Raw genomic sequence first — 22116 nt, forward strand, 5'->3', positions numbered from 1 at the left:
ACTTATTAGAGAATATGCTAAAACTGCCAGAAAATTATAGAGAATGGAGAAAAGCAAACATGTACTAAATTATACGGGTAATATGTTTGTCTTCAACTGACATAAAAGTAAAGAGGACGTATCTGTCAGTCCATTTTTTTTTCTTCACTGTTTTGGCTTGGTAGAAAACATGAATTCTCACTGCAAAATAAAACTGTGTCAAGTTAAAAACTTGAAGGTTAACTGCCAACATCATTACGTCTACACAGAAAGCTGCCCTGCTATTGTGAGGGTCATTATTTATTTATCCACTGTTTATTTCTAATACATACTTATGTAGACCCCTCCGGCCAAGAGCGAAATGAGCTCTCCCTCTCTCCGTCTTACGCACGCACACACACCAACACACACTCACACACGTCCACAAAGGAGAGCAACACGTGCGCTCACATAGGTGATAATGGTCAAAGCTTTAGCCCAAAACCTCTTTTCTCCTCTTTCAAGTTTCTGACGGAGCGCACACACATGCAGACTACAAACGGGACGCACAGAGTTGCGGTGCACGTCGCTGGCAGACAGCTGCATGGATGGTACTCTCACTACATCAAACACTTATATTAAACATATTTAATGCATGCACTGAGAATATTGGACACACTTTTACGGAAAAAATGCTCTTCATTTTGCATTTTATCCAATAAATCCTTTATAGTAGTGTTTGGGGTGGGGGGTGCAATTGCATAATTCCACATAGAATCTATAGATTTTTTTTTTAGTGGCGTTAATATTTAAAACAAGCCTTCATGTTTGACTTCAAAGGTGAACACATTTTAACTGCACACACAATACCTGCAGCTATATAGATCTCACCAGGACTGGGCAAAGGAGAGGGTGGTGGGGATCAGAAATATTGTTTGGGGCTCTGCGCACTGAGGGAGGAGTAAGTTTTAATGCAGAGCTGTCTGAGAGTGGGTTGCTTTCAGACAAGAGCGGGGTCCCCTTTGAATATCCAGCCTGTTTGTCTAGGGCTTGGTTACGACCACTTTCACCAGCACTGGGCCTCCGGCAACGTTCATCCTCCTAAAACTGCGAGGTGTGTTTAATAGGCGTCGGTAACGGCTGCACCTCAGGCACTTTGTACAGCCATGACTCAAATTACACAAAATTATATTATTATTATTATTAATTATTATTATTATTATTATTATTATTATTATTATTATTAATATGGCGATTGTTGTTGTTATTATTTGCTGTATTAATATGTTATAGGTGGTCGTGTGGTGTGTGTGTGTGTGTGTGTGTGTGTGTGTGTGTGTGTGTGTGGTACTGGTTGGTCCCTGTCTTATTCAAAAATTGAATGTTGCTGAGACACAAACAGATCTTTGCATAATCTGCGCCTCCTTCTAATTGCCAAACGTGTTGTGAAACATTCCGGAAAGCTTTTCTCCTCCATTGTCTCCCCTCCTTCCCTCGATGTCTTGTAATATTCATCGGTGATGGGACTAATTCCCCGCCCCCCCTCCAAGTTATGGAGAAGTTAGAAAATGATCTCAGAAAAGATGCCCAGTTTGATTTGCAACAAAGGTGTTTGGCAGCGGACTGGCTCCAGCTGGACGCGCCTGACTGCCGAAGACAGTAGGCTAACTATCCCGTCACCAGCACTACAGAAGCCCCATGAAGCTTCGTGAAATTCATGAAATTGGTGTCTGTTGAGTGAGAAGGTTTCAGGCCCAATGTATGAAACGCTGCTCTCCAAGGAAGATAAATTGCATTCTAGCGCCACCTTGCTTCAGGAGAAGAGCGGGGACGCGCCGCCTGTGGATTTAAGACAACACTGCAGGTAATTGGTACCAAATGAGAACGTGTGCGCAGTGAGCATTCCAGTAAGTGAAGCTGCCAAAACGATGCCAGTCCAAAAAAAGCAGGTGGTTAAAAGTAACATGTGCAAAGTAGTGAAATATAAAATATCAGGAAAATGTCAGGTTTGTTTATCACTTCACCTAAACGTAAATAGACGACATTCACTGGACTTACCTAAGCCCTCTTTTTGACCTTTATCCACCTGTCCTTCCACATGAACTTTAATCACACTTCCAAGACTAAACCTGCCCATTTTCACGGTAATCACCCAACAGGGCTTCAATAGTGACAACACACATTCCGATGCAGTGAGAGGTGATATTATGTGTGTTTTGTCCTGCCTCTGTGCAGACTTTTTTTTTCTGAATGTAAAGCAAAATATATTTGGAACAACACTGAGATTTAAAAAATTAAAATAAAAATAAAAAATCAAGTCCAGTCAAAGCTTAGGGATGTTGGGGTGTCATAAAAAACAATTTCACCTTATCCTGTGGTGCCATCTTGTGGTCGTAAAAATATAACCACTTCCCACTCAGTTGGCTGAGGACCATCAATGGCCCTTGAGGTGGTGCTGGGGCCCCTCAGTAAATTGAGGCCTATAGTTTAATGGAACTGTTACGTCGTGACGAAATGATAAGGATGACTTCTTTTAAACAGGGTTCAGCCTCCCCGCTGTTTGTTCCTCTCCTACAGTATAGAAATAGGCTAATACATGTTTGTGAAGGAATATCAAACAACAAATATATTGGATTCCTTAGAGCAAATGACTTTAAAACAACGGTCTGTTGTCTAATGCGCATCAATGTGCAAACAGATGGGGAAGCTTTGCTCAAGGGTACTTACTCAGTCTTAGGAGGTGGCAGTGTCAAATTATAGCCTACAAAAAATAGAATGATTATGTCCGACATGTTAATTAATCATTAATCGTACACACACGATAGTACTAGTATCTATTATTGTTTCAAATTGATCCTGTTATTTTCTGTCTACAGGGACAAACGTAAAAACATGTATTATATATAGCATACTACGTTTTATAAGTAGGCCTAATGGAATTTATATTTATAAAAACATAAACGATAGCCTAATATAAATTATATAATATATAAATAACTGCTCCCCATGGAGTTTAACAGGACTTAGAGGCGTGCCTGAAATAGATGCTTCGGTCAATGTTATCATTTATTTAATATTAATAATTATTATTTGTAGAAATTCCGCCTCTCATGAACGCAGCACCTCGCTCCCAAGCACTAAAGCCTACATTTCCCATCGGTCACCCTGCCTCTTAGTATGTGTGCCAATAATTTGTGCTCGGTGGAGAACAGGCTGACGTTGGTAGTGACAGAGGACAAACTGAAAGAGCAAGGTTGTATGCAGCTATATTTGTTTCAAGTTTTCATATTTGACATTCTTCGACGTTTAAAGCTCTAATTCTCATACAAACAATGGCGTATGTTTTCTGAAGTTATTGTGCCAGTGTATTGTGTAAGCCCTGCATGTGTGTTGTAACAACAGTGATGCTAGTTTGTACTTCTAGTGCTCATGCTAGGCTCTGTACAGCAGATAGTCTTATCTAAGAAGCCACACACACACACACACACACATACACACACACACACACACCTCATATCAGTGGGGCTTCAGTGTAACGATTTCTGACGAGCACTGCTATGTAACAGCGGGAACATTTCTCGGATGCTACAATGTTTTTCTATCTTCTGTTGCCTTAGCTAGTTTTCTATAACAGCTCTGTGTCACAGCACTCAAGACAGCCCCTTGGGTATTCTTACATTTGTCAGTAATATTATGTTCAGGAAGTCGTCTGAATTGAATAGTTAGTTAGTTAGTTTGCTCACTCACACGCTGTGGCCCTGACAGGTGTCCAACATGTCTGTGGATTGGGTGGGATATGGATACGCAGCCCTTGTCGCATCCGGAGGAGTCATTGGTTATGTGAAAGCAGGTATGTGTTGTATTAGATACGAAGGTGGTGGAAGGTTCCGATGTAGACCGCTTTTCGTGTCCCTAAAAGAGGCACTGATGTTTTGAGATTATAATGAAACTGCTGTGGTGTGTGCTTGCTTTATACATCACTGCATCTCTGATGGGTACAATTACATTCACCCCCTTTAGAAATCTTCAGTAAGTAGAATTAGCATGATAACATCAGTCTTGTAAACTGAGTTTTTATTTGCCTTTTTAATTAGGCCTGTCCATGCTCATTCAATTGTGTTCATGCACTATGAAACTAAAAGTTACTCCCATAACACAGCAGTGTATACATGCTGTTCTTCTGTGGATGTCAGGTGCAGGTGTTGATCTGCTGTGTGTTGTTTCTTTCAGGCAGTGTCCCCTCCCTTGCTGCTGGTCTTCTCTTCGGTGGCCTCGCAGGTTTTGGTGCCTACCAAATCTCCAATGACCCCAATAATGTTTGGGTGTCCCTCGGTTGGTATACTAAGAATATAGTGGATTTGGTGTGTATGTAGGGCTGCACAATTAATCGAAATATTATCCAAATCGCAATATGGCCAAGTGCAATATCCAAATCGCAGAAGCTGCAATTTTTTGATAAAGGTAAAATGTGTGACAAAACAGCATTATAATGAAGTACTGTAGTGCTGCAGAGATGCCCTGGCCTACAAATCTTGTTCTCCAGGTATAATAAAACTTTGTTTTTTTGGTACATACCTCAACAAATGTTACATCATCATGATTTTAATAGTTTTTTCAGTGAAAATGAAAATTGTGATGCAAAAATCATCATTCCCACTAATCGTGAATTATTGCGCAATCATAATATCTGTCAAAATAATTGCAATATGATTTTTTTTACCATATCATGCAGCCCTATGTGTATGTGTTGCATGGGGATAAACTAGGTAAAGAGCTTTTGAATAAGAACAGTAATGCGTCTCTATAGTCATATTGCATCCTAATTTTCTTCCTCCACTGACATTTTCCACCACGTGGTGTCTTCCAGCTACGTCAGGAGCTCTGACTGGCATCATGGGAAAGAGGTTCTACGGATCCAAGAAGTTAATGCCAGCCGGCTTGATGGCTGGAGCAAGGTATCCATCTCCTTCATATGACTAAACTGATTTAACATGCATAAACATATTCTAGGTGGAGTAACGAAGATTTCTGGTGAGGATGAGTGTGACAGGATGTGGTGGTTACCTCTATGGAAGCAAATGTTTGGAAGCATTGTATTAGTCTGATTGACTCAAGATGAAAGTGATAGGTTTTCTATTCAGACCTTTACTGTTGATCCCAGATGATCAGTTATACTCTGATGTGACTCTTCTACCTCTCTCAAGTCAAGAACAGGGGTGTGATATTTCCTTTTCTTCAATCAGGACACTTTTCTTTTTTGGTCAGTATACAATTCCCAGTGCTCTGTGCATGCAGTCTAATGTTATCGTCTTGTTGCAGTCTTCTGATGGTGGGAAAGCTTGGTGTGGCATTGCTCCAGAAACCCCAGGAGTCCTGAAGGAGTGAAGATTCTGATGTGTACTTCTTGTTCTGTTTCAGGAGCGGCCTGTCAGCATTTGTCATTTACATAAACCTTAATGTCATTTTGTAAAAAAAGAAAACTAAAATAAATGTATATTTGAGGATGAAATATAGTACCTTGTTTATATAATAGGAATGGTTGTCTTGTCCTTTGTGAATGAATGCAATATGAACTTTCATATATTTATTTGTATAAAATGTTTACAAAATGTTCAGTTAATTCATTGCATAATACAAAGAGGTGTGCAGTTGTCTTGTGGTATGCAGGAAAAGTTGACAATCATTTTAATACCTATTACCCAGAAGATTTTCCTATGCTGACTAAAAGCAGAGCAATTAAAGCGTTGCAGGAATTGTTAAGAAAAACAATACTTGACAATAAAAACTAGATTAAAAAAAGAAAAGCTATGCTACATTTAAATCCTACTCAGAATATCCCAACACTAACAGTAGAATTGGCTAACACTGGATCCTTCAGGAATACAGTGGGATTGTCTTGCAGACAGTATTAGTCTTGGTTCAGCATCATGGCAACCGTCAACAGAGACTCCATGCACATCTACCGTTAGATCCTACACATCTAAGGCTGTCTGGAAACAAAATGATGCCATTGTGGCATGAAAAATATCTCCTCAAAGAATGTGGAATGCGTCATGTACATCTTTTGTGACGTTACATTTCGTCATCTACCAGCTACTTCCGTATTGGATTTTTTGAAGATGTGATTTGTTTCAGGGAACATACAGAATTTTACACACAGAATTTCCTCCAGGTTTGAGTTGGTGAGTGTGGTTAAAACTCTGCTTATGGTCAACATCCTTAGCCAAAGATGTGTACCACTAGGCAACACAGTCCAACAAGCATTACAAGCTGTACCATCTTCTTTCTGATCTACCGATTTCCACCATATTTGGATGTCCAGTCCACCCTGCCGTGGACAGGCTGTATAGCGGGAGCTCTGGTCAGGAGATTCCCAGAGGTCTTCCCCAGGGCTGAATAGCTGCTCCCCTTCATCTGAGTCCTGTCTGCCCTCCTTTTCCAGCCCTCGTAATCTGGAGGAAAATGCCAGCCAGTCAGTTTGTCTATCTCCAATATAGTATACTGAGTAGCTATATAGCCTGATATCTGTTTTCATTAACAGCCTTTTTATATGTGATGCAAAACACATTCACATCAGCCAGCATCAAAAGTAAAGATAGAACAGGTATTGTACACACCAGCAAAAGCAATAGACAAGGAAAACAATACAGGACAGCTTTTTTCCTCTAAAAATATGAACACTGACTCAGCATGGACCTTAAAAAATAAAAATAAAAACCCTAATAGCAACTACTAGAAAATGGCAATACCTTCATTAGTTTCACTCAAAGATGAGTTGGATATGGGCTTGGGCTTTGCAGATTTTGCTTTGTCTTTTTTATTATCAGGAGAAGAAGAAAGATTGACTGAAAGAGTGAAGAAAGAGAAGAAACATAGTCCCAGTGAGTTAGGAGTTTGGATGTAAATATTGCAAGTAAAAAACTGGAAACTGAATAGAGAAAAGGAGTAGGAATAGTCAGGCATGGCATAATGGTCGAGTACGGGGCGAGCATACAAAAGAGCAGTAATTGTTATAATACAGAAACTTACTCAAGATTAAGATTTGATGAGGAGTGCAACCTTTTGAGACAGATAAGTGGGGATGTGGGGAGGTTATCTCATCTAAAAATATCAAGAATCATTTTGTTAGCTTCACATCGATGGAATAAAATCTTACTTGTGTGCTGGCCAGCCAAAGGGGCAAGCTGGATCCTCTGTCCCACTGAGCCCACCTCTTTCTTTTGGAATGAAGGCATATAACCACCAGAGAGGTTGTATTTGGTGCTTACAAAGTTCCCTAAAAGAGAAGAAAGGGTCATGGGTCATTTTGAATGCATTTTATTGTTACCCAACCAGCATAAGCTTCTAGTCAACGGTATATAAGCAACATTTAAAACACAAAAAGATACACATGGCTTTACTGAAACTAGTTATTTGTGTGAGACAGTGGCGGCTGGCCAATAGAGGGCACTAGGGTGCCCCTCCCTGAGCCCTTGAGCCACAAAAAAACCCATTACTACTAATATTAATAATAATAAATTAAACAAATTGTCAATATTTGTGTGTTTGAAATATGGAGTGCACCCAGTAATGTGTAAAATATGCGCAACATATATGCTTTTCCTACAAGTCCCCTGCACCTGTCTGGTGTCTCAGCAGCTCTGGGGTCCCACAGGAGGTGGGTCTGAGTAGCAGTTTAGCCAAAGATATGAAGTATGACATAAAATTTAGCCAATCAGCGTCCTCAAATCTAATCCAAAAAAGGAAATTATTTCATCTCCCAGATCAACCTGACCTCGCAATCAGACAGCAGGCTAGCGAGAAACAGAAGCAATGTCTGCAAGGCTTCTCTCGTAGCTGGTACACCAGAAAGGCCTTGCTAGCTGGATGCAGTCATGCTAATGGCTTTCTGTGCTTGCTTTTTTCAAAATAGAATAAAGGTTTCACAAATCTGAAACTGTGTTTTAAAGAATCTTTAGCCTCTCTGGGATAATCTAGTCCAGATTTGACACATCTAGGTATAGTGGGTTTTGATCTGGACCTGTGTGGTCTAGGCATGAAAAATGCAGTGAAATCGCCCTTTTTTTCATTTTCACAAATAGAATAAAGGTTTCACAAATTTAAAAGTGGGTTTCAGACAGCATTAAGGTCCCACAATGTCAAACAGACTGTGTTTCACAACAGTAAGAGCTGCAAAAAAGCAGAGGATCGGTTGCTCAGCATTGTAAGTGAAGTTTCCCTTAACTTTCTCCTTAACTGCGTGGGGGAATGGTGGATTTTGTTCCCTCACTAGACAGTGTGCCGGAGGAGCACTTTGACAGCTAGTTAACGTTACCATTTTTAAAGGCACGTCAAAGACGGTACAAAATGAGCTGTTGGACTGCATGCTGTCAGTGCTAAAGGATTATATTCTGGAGGAAGTAAAGAGCACAGATTTTATCACCATTCAAGCAGACAAGACGACTGACATTTCCACCCACTGCCAGCTGGTGCTTGTGATAAGCTACATCAACACCAACAGTAACATCCAACATCAGGTTTTCGAGTGCATTACCAACTGCCAACATCATCTACAGCGCTTCAAATGGACAATGAATAACCAGGTATCAAGCAGATGAACTCAAACTCTGACTGGTAGTGTACATTTGTTCATGTTCAGTCCCAGTGTGTGTTTTTTGTGTGATGTGCATAGTTGACATTTTAAAACAAATCTCAAATTATTCCATGTGTTAGTGGTCAATTGATATTTACAAGTTTGTTTATGTTTACTATTTTGGGTTTTTCCATCTGTTAGCTGTTTTGTATTTATTATCAGGGATCCAACAATTAATTTTTGAGTATAATTTAATTTAATTCACTTGTGAAAGAGTTTTGAAGCAGATGTTTGCTGGAGTTTACTATCTCTACACCTCAGAGGCTTGACTCCCATGCTTATGTCCATTCAAGTCTCTGAATAGCAACTTAACACCACTAATTGCACTTTATGTGTACTTATCCTGATCTTTACCTCCCTATTGGTTTCCCCAATAAAACAATGTCCATGGGGGCATCTCAAGAAATAAACATTTTCTATTACATGTTTTGTATTATACTGAATTCACCTGTGTGGGTGACCAAAATAAGATGTCCTGATGTGTGTGTCAAGGCGTTACTTATTGCTTTGTTTTATGTTGGAATAAAATAATTGTTAAATATTTAACTGCAAAGTAGGAATTCATTTTTGATGCATTCATATTTTTTTTGCATTAAATCATACTGGGATGTTTGCTGAAATTGATGGGATGTGGCACAGCCCTACCTAGAAAATTTTCCACCACCAACCGCCACTGGTGTGAAGGTGTGTGAAGTAGCTACTGCATATGCAACAGCTCCCAAGGACCCAAACAGTGACTAAGATCAAGAGATTGAAGTCATTCAACTTTTCCAGCGGCGCCATCGATCTGCTTCACCAGCGGTCACAGATGGCCATCAGTATAATTAGTGAAAAGCCTCATTGTTCCCTTATGAAGATGTTGTGGTTCTATTTAGCAACTGGAGTTCTTAGTTCTCTGGTTAAACTGTGTATTTGTACCCTTGTCTCCTGCAGAGCCTTTAGCAACTGGTTTCTTTTACATGTTAAGTCGTTGGCTGAATACCTGAAGCTTGTTGCAACAGCCTCCCTACTAACTACAATGTTTGTACACAAAAGAGCTTTAGCATGATAAGTAACTTACAGTAAAGGAGTCAGAGGTATCTAAATTTACACCATTGCTTCCAAATGAAGAAAAAAACAGTTCACGTGAAGTCAATTAAATACCTTTGGAGAGATCAATTTTCTCCAGTATTCTTTCTTTAACAACCGTTTTCTCTGGTGGGCTATCCACAAATTTAGAGGCATTCTCTTCTAGTCTCACAGCAAAAAGTAGAGTTGGAGGAGATATGCATGCAATCAGAGAGAAAGAAGAGTAAGAAAAATAGAAATGGATGAGAGAAATTGAGAGAACAATATCATGCACATGTCCACTGATGCTGAAGTTAACGGAAAGAGAAAAAAACAAGAAGAAAGATATCTTTTCTTGACAAATTATATTCAGAAGTAATAGGTAGGTAGTATCAAAACAAACATTGGTGTGTGTGTGTGTGTGTGTGTGTGTGTGTGCGTGTGTGTGTGTGTGAGTGCTGGGAGGTGGGACAAATGAGCAGGGGGTGCAGTTGAGGGCCATTTAAGGAACACTTGATCTTACACCAACAGTCTTAATCTCATGAATACTCAATGGAGAGAGAGAGACAAGGTGAAAGAAAGAGACAGAAGAGAGAGAGCACAACGGGGACCCATATTGTGTGTCTGTCTACATGACAAATGATTTATAGAGGTCTCCCATCTCTAAAGTCCCAGACGCTTAGGCTCACTCCTAACACTGCTTTGTCAATGGCTCCATAACTACTGATCAGGAAACATTAGCTGCATCATTAGCATTTAGAGCCTTTGTGTCACAAAGAGGACAGCGTCATGTTATGTAACAGTAGGTGACACTGACAGTCGCCAGGTTTCCACTGCATGGCAAAATGAGGCGAGTCACGGTGTAGTCATTATTTATTTCTCTGAATAAGTAGGTTTATTGCCTAATTTTGTTGCTAAACATAATGTGTTAGCTCAGTTATGGATTTTCAGAAAGATAGTTATTTTTGAGTTTCAACGTTTCATTTCGTCTTTGGACACTGCAAGTCGCATATTTTTTGTGAGGAAACTGAAAACCTGAGCCCCGTCCACTGCACGCTCCATCAAACCTAACACCTCTACATTAGACATCAGGCCTTACCTGCGTTGGCTCTGGTGACAGATAATCCTCCTCCAATAGGAGCAAGTGGTTTATTTACAGTGTTTGAGGAGTTATCCCACAGGTCCCGCAGCGTCATACCACTCAGCTCCTTATCTCCAGAAGAAGTCTGATTCTTGCCGATCAACCCTTGCAGCAGAAATTATGTGATGAAAAATCAAGCAAAGACTAAAATCACCATGCTGCATTTTTATGAAACTGGCTGACCAGGCGCTCCAAGTGAATGCAATGATGCCTTATTGCTTTAACTTGATATGAGGTTGATGCTTAGTGGAGTCAGTCACTGTAATGCTTGCATTACAAATCACTAAGGGGAATCTCAAAATAGCAACAAGGCCCTTCATCACACAATCAAAGGGCATCTGAGAGAAAGAAATATTGGGGGGCCATAAAAAAGAGTGCCAGTGATCCAATTCCATGCATTTTGCTACAAAACCTGATTAAATCAAATTTATATTTTTCATGATCTGTGATTTCCACGATTTACTGCTGCAGTTCAATTGATATATGTTTTAATGACCAATGTTTATTGACATTTGCTTTAGCAAAGCGATTGATTTAAGTTTTCTTGAGATAGTAACTCATTCAGGACATTTGCAAACAGGAAATTTGTTACATAGGCTATTTTTCAAAAGGTAATTAGATCTACCAGCAGTCATGCTTGACAATAAATCGCCTGACACAGATAAAACAAAGCTTATTAATACATTTCCATGGGAGTTTAAGAGGGGAAATGATGCAAAATCATAAAGAGAATGGAAAAACTGTTTGTATAACACTATATTATGGTGACCTCTTTCCAATGATAAAGATGACCCGATTGGCTGTTGGTCATGCAGTCTAACCTGGCAAGTATCGTGACTGGCTGAGATAGTGCTGCCGTGCAGCAGATCCTGGGAGATTGGAGTCCATTTGGCCAATCTTAACATTGTTGGGTAGCTTAGTAACTGTGCTGAAGGAATACAGAGGTTTCTGCTCCTTGGGCCTGAAAACAGAAATCACTTTTTTTACATTTATCAAATAATTTTGACAGATTGGCCAGAAAATATTGCATGTGCATGTATAATTTTATAAACTATATGACACTGATAAAATGCTTCACAAATAAAATTTAACACACATTTTTAGTATTCTCCACTGCAATGAAAACTCAAATTGCCAATCCAGTTCTGTTAAGACATTACAGCACTTACTGTGGGCGGTGCTCCTTAGGGATCCTCTCCTCCTCTGTGTTCCCCAGGCTGGGTTTCTTGGAGTTGGAGACGGCGGTTTCTGACGGGTCAGATTCCTCCCAGCTCTCTGAGGTCTTGGCCACCGTCTGGCCCCAGCGACGACGGCCACTCTTCAGCACCCCCATCCCACCACCAGCAGCAGTGTTCTCACTGCCCAGCGATAATGGTTTCTGCAGAAGAAGACAATACACTAGGTGTCCACACTAACTGTCAGGTTCGAATTGATCAAATCTCTCTCACTAACTTAACTCCAGCTCTCTGCTACTTTCATTGTCCTATAAGTCTTACTCCTTGGAAGAGGAGTCTAATATGCAAAGTCAGAGGCCAGAGGGACTCACTTATTTATTAGTCTCCTGGCAAATCCTCACAAGAGAGGCCTATGTATCTACATAATCTTATGTGCTTTCATTCTTTAATTTTATTGAACGTGCAATACAATAAATAAGGTTCTGATTTGCATAAAGACACTCACTGCATGGCTGTGGCCTCCTGGTTTACTCTCACTTTGTGGAAGGGGGATCTGCTTAAGAGGCTGATGGTGCTGCTGCTCTTGGTTTCTGGAGGAGGACGTGGAGGCTTTGGAATCAGAGGAAGACTGCTGAGGATCAGTCTTGGGCTCTGAGGCCTGCATCTGGGCCAGTGGCCTGGCCTGGACCTTCTTGACCTCCTGGCTCTGAGGACGAGGCCCTAAGATCTGGCCGACCTGGAAGTACGGATAACGCAGGGCCTAGACAGGGAGAGAACGGAATACAGATTGTTATTCTGTTATTTTGAATATTCTGCAAATACTGTTTTCTAGCACAATCAAGATGTCTTAAACCTTGTGTACTCCATACATAACACTAGAGTCAGGGACTTGTACATTCAAACAACTTGAATCAGACCATTGTGTAACTTGCACGCTCAAACCTGCAGGGAGGTTTTCTTTAATGCACAAGACATTCTGATAAACTTAGACACCAAACGTAAGTATAATAATTTGAAACAGGAGCATGTTAGAATGATGGACATGCATTGTAGCCGTTACTCCATTCAAATAATTATACGGTTTTGCTGAGTAAGTTTGAAATTAATTGCCAAATTGCTTTCTTAGAATGGGCTAAAACTAGATGTGTATATTACACCTGTGAGCAGAGAATGGAAAAGCACTGTCACTCTCCCTGGAAAGGTGTTTCCTACTCAGGGCCGACAGGGTAATTAAACTGTCTGCCTGGAGTGTAAATTATGTGATGACCACGTGTTGTACATATGTATACGTGGCACAGAGCACACACTTAAGCACTACTTAAAATGGCTGGGATTAGAATACAATGAAATCTCAGTATAGGAGCTACAGATAAACTGCATGTAGTGGTGAGTGTTGCACTGCAATGGAAATTGCTTCTCTGACAACAGCTATTATTTTCTAGGTTTAAACTAAACTTTGTCTAAATAGGTCATTGAAGTCCAGGTTATACTCTGGTCTCCAGAAAAGCCAAAGTACTCTTCATGATGCACAAGTTAAAAACTCGGGGCTGTTGCAGACACCACAAACAATGTTATACTAATATACGGTATGTAAAATAAAATATTTCACTCCAAATAAATACCATTTACACTCAACAGACGTGGCAAATAAAGCCTGGACTTCTTACTGTATAACCTGACCTTTAGACTCGACTTTGAGGCTCAGTCTTGCCTACCTGTACAGCAGTGGGTCTTTTTTTGGGGTCCCACTGCAGCATGTCCTTCATCAGGGCGATAGCCTCATTGCTGGCATTAGGGATGAGGGTCTTCAGGTGGGTCGGCACACATTGCGGGAAGCGAAAGTTCATGGCAGAAGCTAGTTGGTAGCCCTCTGGCCAATCCGTCTAAGGGAGAGACAATTAGATGGTTATTCATTATTATAATTATTAATCAGGTGTTTACAGATTGAGTTGTGATATTTTCTTTTGCTAGTGTTTACATTTAAAATATCTCACCATTGGAGATGTTTTATACTTTTTAGAATCCATGCCACTTTGCTAAAGTTGAAGCTGTATAATTTGCATGTTTACATAAGCATATGGGACATGTTTTTATGAGCTTTATAAGCTTTATAAGCAACTATTGTCCCAGTGTAGACAAATAATTTATTTTACGCTGTCTATGACTAGTAGTGAGTAGAGCATGGTAATCATATGAGAAAACATGGTGGGTGATGTAAGAGAAGGCAAAAAAGGGGGAAAAAAGATTAGGTGTAGATCATGTATAATGATGCAGACAAAATCCAACCTCAACACATCTGGTCAGCGATTCTGCTTTAATGGAAGAGCTTCCAATGCAATTATACAATATATCATAAAATATGTATAATCCTTCATGAGAGTTTTCCCCTCTAACATGTAACATCAGTGGCACTGAAAGCCTGACCCTGTGGTTGAGGTCTCAGACTCAGTTCCTGACCAGGTCATACCAAAAATGGGCTCTGACTGCTCTCTGCTTAGCAATGAGAGTAAATAGGAGTGGATTTGGGGAAAGCCCTTGAAATGAAGTGGGCATGGAGCACACTTAAGCTGCTTTGCACCACAAAGAGAGGAACACTGCTCCTGGCCAACTCATGTACTATTCTCAAAATAAACTTGGGAATATTATTTCAATTCATTTCAGCACCCAACGAGTTTTGGCTAATTATAGTTAAAAGCCTAAATAAAGGCCAATCTCAGTTTCTTCTCACCTTTTTGACGGTGCCTAGGACTTGGCAAATCTTAAAGATCTCATCCACTTCACTGTTCCCAGGGAAAAGAGGTCTGAGAGTGTAGAGTTCAGCCATGATGCAGCCCACAGCCCACAGGTCAATAGGGGAGCTGTAGGTAGATGACCTGAGCAGGACCTCTGGAGCTCGGTACCTGGACAGAGGGCATACTCAAATAAACCAGCCAACAACTCATTCTGTCTAGCTAGCTTTAGAATTGTTTTAGATGGCTATTGATGCCTAGACAGTGCTCTCACCATCTGGTTGATACATAGTCTGTGTAGGGAGGTTTGGAGCGGATCTCTCTGGCCAGTCCAAAGTCTGCTATTTTGATCAGTTCTGGACCCATGCACAGCAGATTCTCTGGCTTCATGTCTCGATGAAAGAAACCTGTAGAAAGGTTAATATCAAGCTGAGCCACTGTGTATAGAGAAATTGCCAACTTTTAATGGGAACTCTAAATGGCCAAATGACTAAATTACAATCATAAGCAACTATTCTACATTAGGATTTTACATTCAGTGCAAATGCTACACAAAAGTCAGATAGCACAAGAAAAGGAAAACTGAGAAGTTGCTGAATGGGTGTATATTTGACTTCCACAGCGGTGGCCCAGGTTTGAAGGTCTGTGTATTCAAGGCCTGAGCATTCGACATTGGCATTTTCATTATTTAACCATGGCCACATTGTTTCTCTAACCTTAACCAAGTTCTTTTGGTTACCTAATCTTACATGTACAGTAATTTAGTTGCCACATGCAGATATTAAAGGGAATGTATCTAAATAAAAACTTTGCCAGTGCATTTAGCACTTAAAGTATTATCATTCATTGTCATATTTTGAAAAGAAAAGTAATCCAGGTGGCATTATATTTCCTTGAAAATGTATTCTGCTAATGAAAAGTAGCTGCATATGAAGGCAATTTCTAGATACAGTTGTGACGTTACATGATCCAAATTCTAAACATGAAGAGACCTGGGCAAAACAATAGACTGCATACAGGCTGTTGAACTTCATCTTTCTTTTTTTTGTGTGAAACGTCTCTGTGATGAAACAGGTATACCCAATGGAGCTCAAATGTTTGATGCTATTATTAAATATATTATGGTCCAGGTCTCATAAATGTATCCAAGCACAAACAAACCTAATAGGCATACCAAACGAAACAAGCATACAACATGTATTTTACATATATTGTTCATACTGAGTGCTCTATCTGAGGGTTACACTAAATTACAAGACCTTTTACAACATCAAACACACCCAAACCAGCAACTGAAAGGTCATGCTACTTTTGAACAGGCAAAGAATGATAGAGTAAAGCCTCTTACCATGCTTATGTACAAAAACCAACCCAGATAGCACCTGAAACATGATGTTCCTAATTTCATTCTCTGAGAACATCTTGTTCTCTCTAACAGCAGACCAAAGAGATCGAAAAGGAAGGGAAAAGGAGTAAAAGAGAAATGAAAGAACAGCAGTTAGAAGAAAGAGAAATCCTGAAAAGTCCATGCGTTCTGGATGTGTGGAAGCATGGGCATGTACTGTAAGTCAAATACAGGCTGCTTGTGAATGTGTGCATGTGTAAAGTCTGAGTTAAAACTTCCATACATATGAGGCCTCCACACATCCATTAATAATAGAAATGCAGACCATTGAGTTACATGAAGCAGTTATGCAGAGTTCACAAACTACAAGATTCTGATCAATTAATCACCAATTTGACAATTCAGGACTTTAGTTGCAATATTCCATATTTCATAGCTTTATAGTTTTCTCATTACTTTGACACTGTATAACCGTTCAATGAATCTTGCAGTATGCAACCACTCTTATGCACTTGCAAGGCATGAAGGGAACACGGTACACCTACCATGTTTGTGAATAAATGTCAGGCCTTGTAAAATCTGAAAGCTTATGTTTCTTATCACTGATTCAGGGAACAACTTTTTTCTGTAAACATAAAATTGATAGAATTCTCATGAGCCTGCTAATGTAAGCATCATTACATAAACAGCATTCTGCCTTTGTACACATACACTAACTGGTAAAATGTGCCTAAAAACAAAGCACACATGAAAACATACATTTAACCACTACACTGACTAGCTGTATAACATTGGGGGCTTCCTTGACTTGTCTGCTTTTTGCCCTTCACAGACAACAAACCTAGGTGTGTGCAAGTGAAGTGCACACCTGGGGTTTCCAAACTAGCAAAAACATCAGGGCTTCCCCCAGAGAAGGTGTTAGTCTGGTAGCAGCTGTGTACAAGAGAGAGCCTAATGCACAGCAAGTGCAAACTTTTGAGAGCATGGTCTGGTGACAGAAATATAAAATATTCAAATAGCTCCCATCAGATCATTCAAATTACATCACAACCTTACTAGTGTTAATTAATGTCTAAACCTTATGTTGGCAAATTGGCCATGTCAGGCTTTTGATCCAGTGGGGAAGCTCCTGACCAGATGCTGACATTTGGAAACTTTGTGTTATGGTAATGACATCAAATTAGAACAGCGTGTTATACACCTTGTACAAACATTTGCATTGTAAAGTGTGGTATTTCTTTTCTTACCTGTCCTTCATAAGCTGGTAGAGGTTCTCCTTCATATACTCAAAGACAAAGTAGAGGTGATCGTTCTCTCTGATTACCTCCTTCAGTTTCACCACATTCGCATGGTTCAGCTTCTTCAGTGACTGGTGTGACAAATCATGAGAAAAGGCAAGAATAACGGCACTCGTGTGATGTAAAAACAGGTTTATAATAGAGATATCACACAGATTTATTCTACAATGGCGTTAAATATTTACAATTATGAATCAGAAAATGCCAGAGAGCAGGAATACCAACAAACAGTTCAGAGTAATGTAGTAACTGATGGTACTGTAAAAGGCACATTGTTAGGTGCACAGTGAAGCAACTGCAGAATTTTTGTAATATACGAATTATCATTCCTGATCCTCATTTCAGTGTGTGATATTTTAAAGCATGGGTTACATAGTTGATTTGTAATATACTGAATGCAAAGAAACACAACAAAAGCTTTTCAGGCAAATGTAACTGGCAACAGTGTTCAAGGAACTGTTGTACATTTTTGTTTAAATCACACAGCATTATGTTCCCAAGAAATATTTTAATATATTTTCACCTCATGTCTCTCGTTGTTGCCAGTTACTGGAAGTACTGCTGCTATAAAGTCTCCCATAACCTGGCCAAAGTATCACCATCCTTACCTTCACCTCTCTTAGGTTCATACATTCTTCCCACGAATAAAACTTCCTCTTCATTCTGTGAAAGAAGGGCAAAACCACACAGATCAGATATGCATCAACTAAAGAATAGAAGACATCACATTTGCAGGCCAGATAAATTACACCCAATATACAGTAGAGTCACTATCTTAACAAAATTCCTTTGTTTGTCTCCATTAATAATTCAGCTTTTTTGAGGTGTCTCAAATTTCAGCTCATTTCATTTCAGGAACAAAACCAGCAAAAGCTGTAGATTGTGAAGTGATGTAAATTGATATTCTAAACTGTATAGACTTTACCATTGCTTTTTTCTACTTGTATTAAGTGTAAAACACACCTTGACTCAGTTGATGCATTAAGCTGTCAGTTTTATCGCAGTATGTGTTGCTATGTACATTAAAACCACACACCAGCTGGTATACGGGACACCTTTACGATATCTTATCTTCTCTGATGAGCGTTACTTCTGCCTCCAACTGGCATTATGTAAGAGTTACACAACTTGCAGATATCTTTTCCTCCTCTCTGGGCACCTACCAGTTTTGGTCGCCCCTTCCATAATGTAAGCAACCTGACACACTCCCTCTACTTTCACTGCCTTTCACCGTCACCACATGTATTGTCTTGCATGGTAACCAAATGATCAACCAGTGGACGCAGCCTCATCTATTATTGAACCCTGCTGCCATGCTGCTGAAACAAAGGCATGTAAGCTAGTTTGTTTGCCCTGGTGATAGCAGGAAACCAGTGGGCCTTAGTCCTATACTTCACTTTGAATTTCTTCTAGTATGATGTTTATTCAGAGCAAAGTATAATTCATTAAGTATGACAGTTCGAGTTTTTGAATATTTTCTGCTTTGTAAAACTGTTAGGTTTAGGTAGGCAAACATTTGAGAGAAATTTGTTAAAAAGGTTGTGAGCCAGAACTGACCTTCTACATATAACATCTAAAATACATTTGGATTTATAGTGAGCAATTACTTATCTAAATGTGTATATGGAAACTTAAGCAAAGACATCATATACTCTCTATAGCAGAGATCAGTGACATGGTCAAATAAAAAAATCACAGTATTTTTATCTAATTTTGTTATTGCTATCAATAATGTGATGATGTCTTGGGGTTGATTATTGGTGCTTTTATATAATATTCAATGCAAACTAAGGGTACACAATATGGACTTTGAGAACATTAGTACCAGACAATATTGTATGTTCAATGAATTGTATAACTTCATTATAATGTAAAGCAGCAAAAAGGAAGGAAGACAAATTCTGAATCACAACATTAAAATAACCAAACTCTCACACTTCCACAATATTAATATTATACAAATATATTGTCATGCCCTAACAAAGAGGGACAATAATTAAATATTTGAAGACAAATAAAAATCAAAAAATGATCACCATCCTCACCTCTTGATAGCCACCAGTTCTCCAGACTCGTTGCTTCTCCCCATCAGCACGCTGCCGTAGGTGCCATCACCCAGCTGCTTCAGGGTGGTGTAACGATTCATCATCTCTCAAGACGGTTTCATCAGCCTGTTAACTTTCCTTATTCATAAAACAAGTTGTAGAAGCACAGTGTTGATTCATTGATCAAATGTCCGTCCTGTTTCCTGTCCTCTTCTGCTGAAGAAATATCGTAGTTTCACCGGCCTCTTCTTCAGAAGAGTTCAATTGTTCTTTTCACAGGAAGAAGAATTTTCAGATGGCCAGTATGTCGTGGTGCTCACCAAGTCTTGAAGTTCAAAACTCATCTTGCAGTAACTCATCCGTCGTTAGAAAGGATGGATCCTGGTGATGTAGGTCAGCCAACAGTCGACACCGTGCAATCCTTCAGTGACAGTAAGGAGATAAACATCAGCAGCAGCAGACACATACCAATCAACTACAAATGCAATAAATCACACAACAGTTAGAGCCTTTACCCACTCCCACAAAACAGGATTTTTAAGAGATCTGTTTTTTCCCTCAGTAAGGAGTATTAGGTGTGTGTCTCACCAATAGGAGGCTCCAACATGACCACCCAAGGGAGATGACACAGCCAGCCCTAGGCAGATTAGGCCAACAGGGATGTAAATAGGATGTTACATCACCATCATGCTTACCGGCATCCACTACCTTCCCCAAGCACCCTGCCTGGCAAGAGGATTGGACTGACGCCACAGGCCACAATGATCATACGGTTGCCACTAACACAAAGGGAATTTCCAATAGGATAATAAATGAAACTAACAAAGGACTTTTTAAAAATTACAGGAGCAAAAACAAATAGCACTTGTCAGACTTAGGTGACACTGATATCCTTTATTTTCCTAAATGCATAGCTGTCCCCTGTTCATGTTTTCCTTACTTTAATGCAACTGTATCATATCCATGTAGTCTCACACCGGCCTCATGTCTAATACCTTAGAGACAATAAGTTAAACTGAGTAGCCTCCCTGAAACCTTTTAAGCCTAGTTTATCCTTTTGCATGGAGGATTCATGTTGGGTTGTCCAATACATGTTAAGTTTCTCAAATAGAAGACCCAGAGAAAGTCTGGGGTTTTAGTGGTGCCAAAAAATGTGTATCATGATATCCCAGTAATTGAACATAAATCTGTAGACTATAGCTTTTAGGACATGGTGCGGCACATGCATAGAATTATAGGTAAAAGCATTGCAATAGTTTCTTTGGCTATTTGAATTATCCTCCAGGTATGAAGTCATTCATTAAATGGCTCAATTGTAAGTTGTGCACTATCGATGGTGAGAGGTTACAAAAGTGGGGTTGTGGCTAAAAGGCTGCTAGAATATTGTTCCTTTCTTCATCAACTCACATAAAGTTTCTTTTGAGCATGGCAATTAACATAGGTGGTGGTGGTTAAACAGCAGTCGCCCAGTGTGCAACTGCAAGACTGGATTGAAAAACAGCATGCATACTCTAACATAATAGGGGTAATAAAATGTCAAGGAAAACCAGGTATTTTTGGATAAACAAAGGTTAATGGATGTATTGGCTGAATTAATTAAATGCATACACACATTCTAAGCAATGAAAGCCTAATAATATTGATCATTAGCGCATAAGGATTTAAATTCCATACATCATCTATTTTCACGAAAGTTTAGTGAAGTGTGGTGAGCAAGTAGAACCTGTCTCCTTGAGTACTGGCCTGCTCAGTTTACTGTAGGTTAAAGGAAATACAGTTGCAGGTAAGCCAAGGGCAGCTAAACAAAATGAGATTAGTGTTTATTACATTGAATGGGGCCAGGAACGCCCATCCAAAGAGAATGTCCACACTGGATTTAGCTCTATGACTCCTGATAATCATTTAATGAATGAATCATCAATACAATTACAAATATATAAATGTTTAAAGATTTGCTATCCTTTTTGCTCACTGAATAGAGACTTCTCAATTTATCTTTTTTCCACTGCAAAGTAGAAATGAGTTCTTTAAACAAAACCCTGCTTGATATCCAAGTCTCACTGAAACAATAAGCAATAGGGCAAGTCGAGAGGCCAGCCAGCGGACTGCTGGCCTGCACTCAGCTTTCACATATGGCAATCTGCTGTGGAGGGATTTAAAGGGAATTAAGATGTATCCAGGCCACATGACATTGGGAAGCTATTCAAGGTCAATTATATTGAAAACACACGTGGACACTAACCTGAAAGTGGAAAAGAAACAGAGTAAGTTCAATTTGTGATTAAAAAATGGGACTATTTGGTAAAAAAATTAATTTGTACTTGGTTACTCTACTTGCTACTTAACACACAAGTCCATAAAACATATATATATATTAGCGTATAGCCTAACTCTAAAAAAATAACAGTTTTGATCAACTATCTAAACTTCTGTAAAATAGACATTGTATCAGAAAAAGGGAAAACATAGAGAAACATTTGTTGTTGACATGTCAGCTTTGACAGTTCACTTCCTGAACCATCTTTGTTCAGGCCTATTCCTCTGTTTCGCCATATTTTCTTCTTTTATAGTTTTAAACTCACCATTTAGGGGTGTAGTTCCTTTCCTCGGCCGTTGTCTGGGCCTGCTAATAGCACGACGTTTCTTCAGATAAAAAAATACGTAGCAACTAAACCTAGCGCGCGTGTGTGCGTGTGATTGCTCCCCATGGAAACGTACACACAAACGCGACGCTTGTTTAAGTTGC

The 22116-nt window shown here is 39.6% G+C and overlaps 2 protein-coding genes across 13 annotated transcripts; one reads left to right on the forward strand and one right to left on the reverse strand.

Annotated features, from left to right (window-relative positions):
• The first annotated feature begins 3087 nt into the window (after window positions 1–3087).
• On the forward strand, window positions 3088–5494 carry tmem14ca (transmembrane protein 14Ca). Of its 2 annotated transcripts, none has more exons than XM_044177051.1 (5): window positions 3088–3211; window positions 3724–3808; window positions 4189–4290; window positions 4826–4913; window positions 5278–5494. In XM_044177051.1, exons 2-5 carry the CDS (start codon window positions 3733–3735, stop codon window positions 5333–5335), a joined length of 324 nt encoding a protein of 107 aa, XP_044032986.1. In that variant the 5' UTR covers window positions 3088–3211; window positions 3724–3732; the 3' UTR covers window positions 5336–5494. The 2 variants fall into 2 exon arrangements, with proteins under 2 accessions (XP_044032986.1, XP_044032987.1); XM_044177052.1 differs by lacking the exon at window positions 3088–3211 and adding an exon at window positions 3394–3625.
• Window positions 5495–5527: 33 nt separating this feature from the next.
• mak (male germ cell-associated kinase) lies at window positions 5528–22107 on the reverse strand. 11 transcript variants are annotated; one of them, XM_044177040.1, is made up of 17 exons: window positions 21953–22107; window positions 19691–19791; window positions 19371–19508; window positions 17934–17988; window positions 17275–17396; window positions 16031–16113; window positions 14957–15089; window positions 14682–14853; window positions 13669–13836; window positions 12459–12713; window positions 11948–12156; window positions 11600–11739; window positions 10737–10883; window positions 9734–9820; window positions 7115–7234; window positions 6708–6803; window positions 5528–6410 (listed from the first exon to the last, which is right to left on the reverse strand). In XM_044177040.1, exons 3-17 carry the CDS (start codon window positions 19472–19474, stop codon window positions 6250–6252), a joined length of 2052 nt encoding a protein of 683 aa, XP_044032975.1. In that variant the 5' UTR covers window positions 19475–19508; window positions 19691–19791; window positions 21953–22107; the 3' UTR covers window positions 5528–6249. The 11 variants fall into 11 exon arrangements, with proteins under 11 accessions (XP_044032975.1, XP_044032974.1, XP_044032973.1 ...); XM_044177039.1 differs by adding an exon at window positions 19959–20007 and having other exon boundaries at window positions 19371–19791; window positions 21953–22063; XM_044177038.1 differs by having other exon boundaries at window positions 19371–19791.
• Window positions 22108–22116: the final 9 nt, after the last annotated feature.

The sequence above is a fragment of the Siniperca chuatsi genome, linkage group LG19 (assembly GCF_020085105.1).
Source record: "Siniperca chuatsi isolate FFG_IHB_CAS linkage group LG19, ASM2008510v1, whole genome shotgun sequence".
Lineage (NCBI taxonomy): Eukaryota > Metazoa > Chordata > Actinopteri > Centrarchiformes > Sinipercidae > Siniperca > Siniperca chuatsi.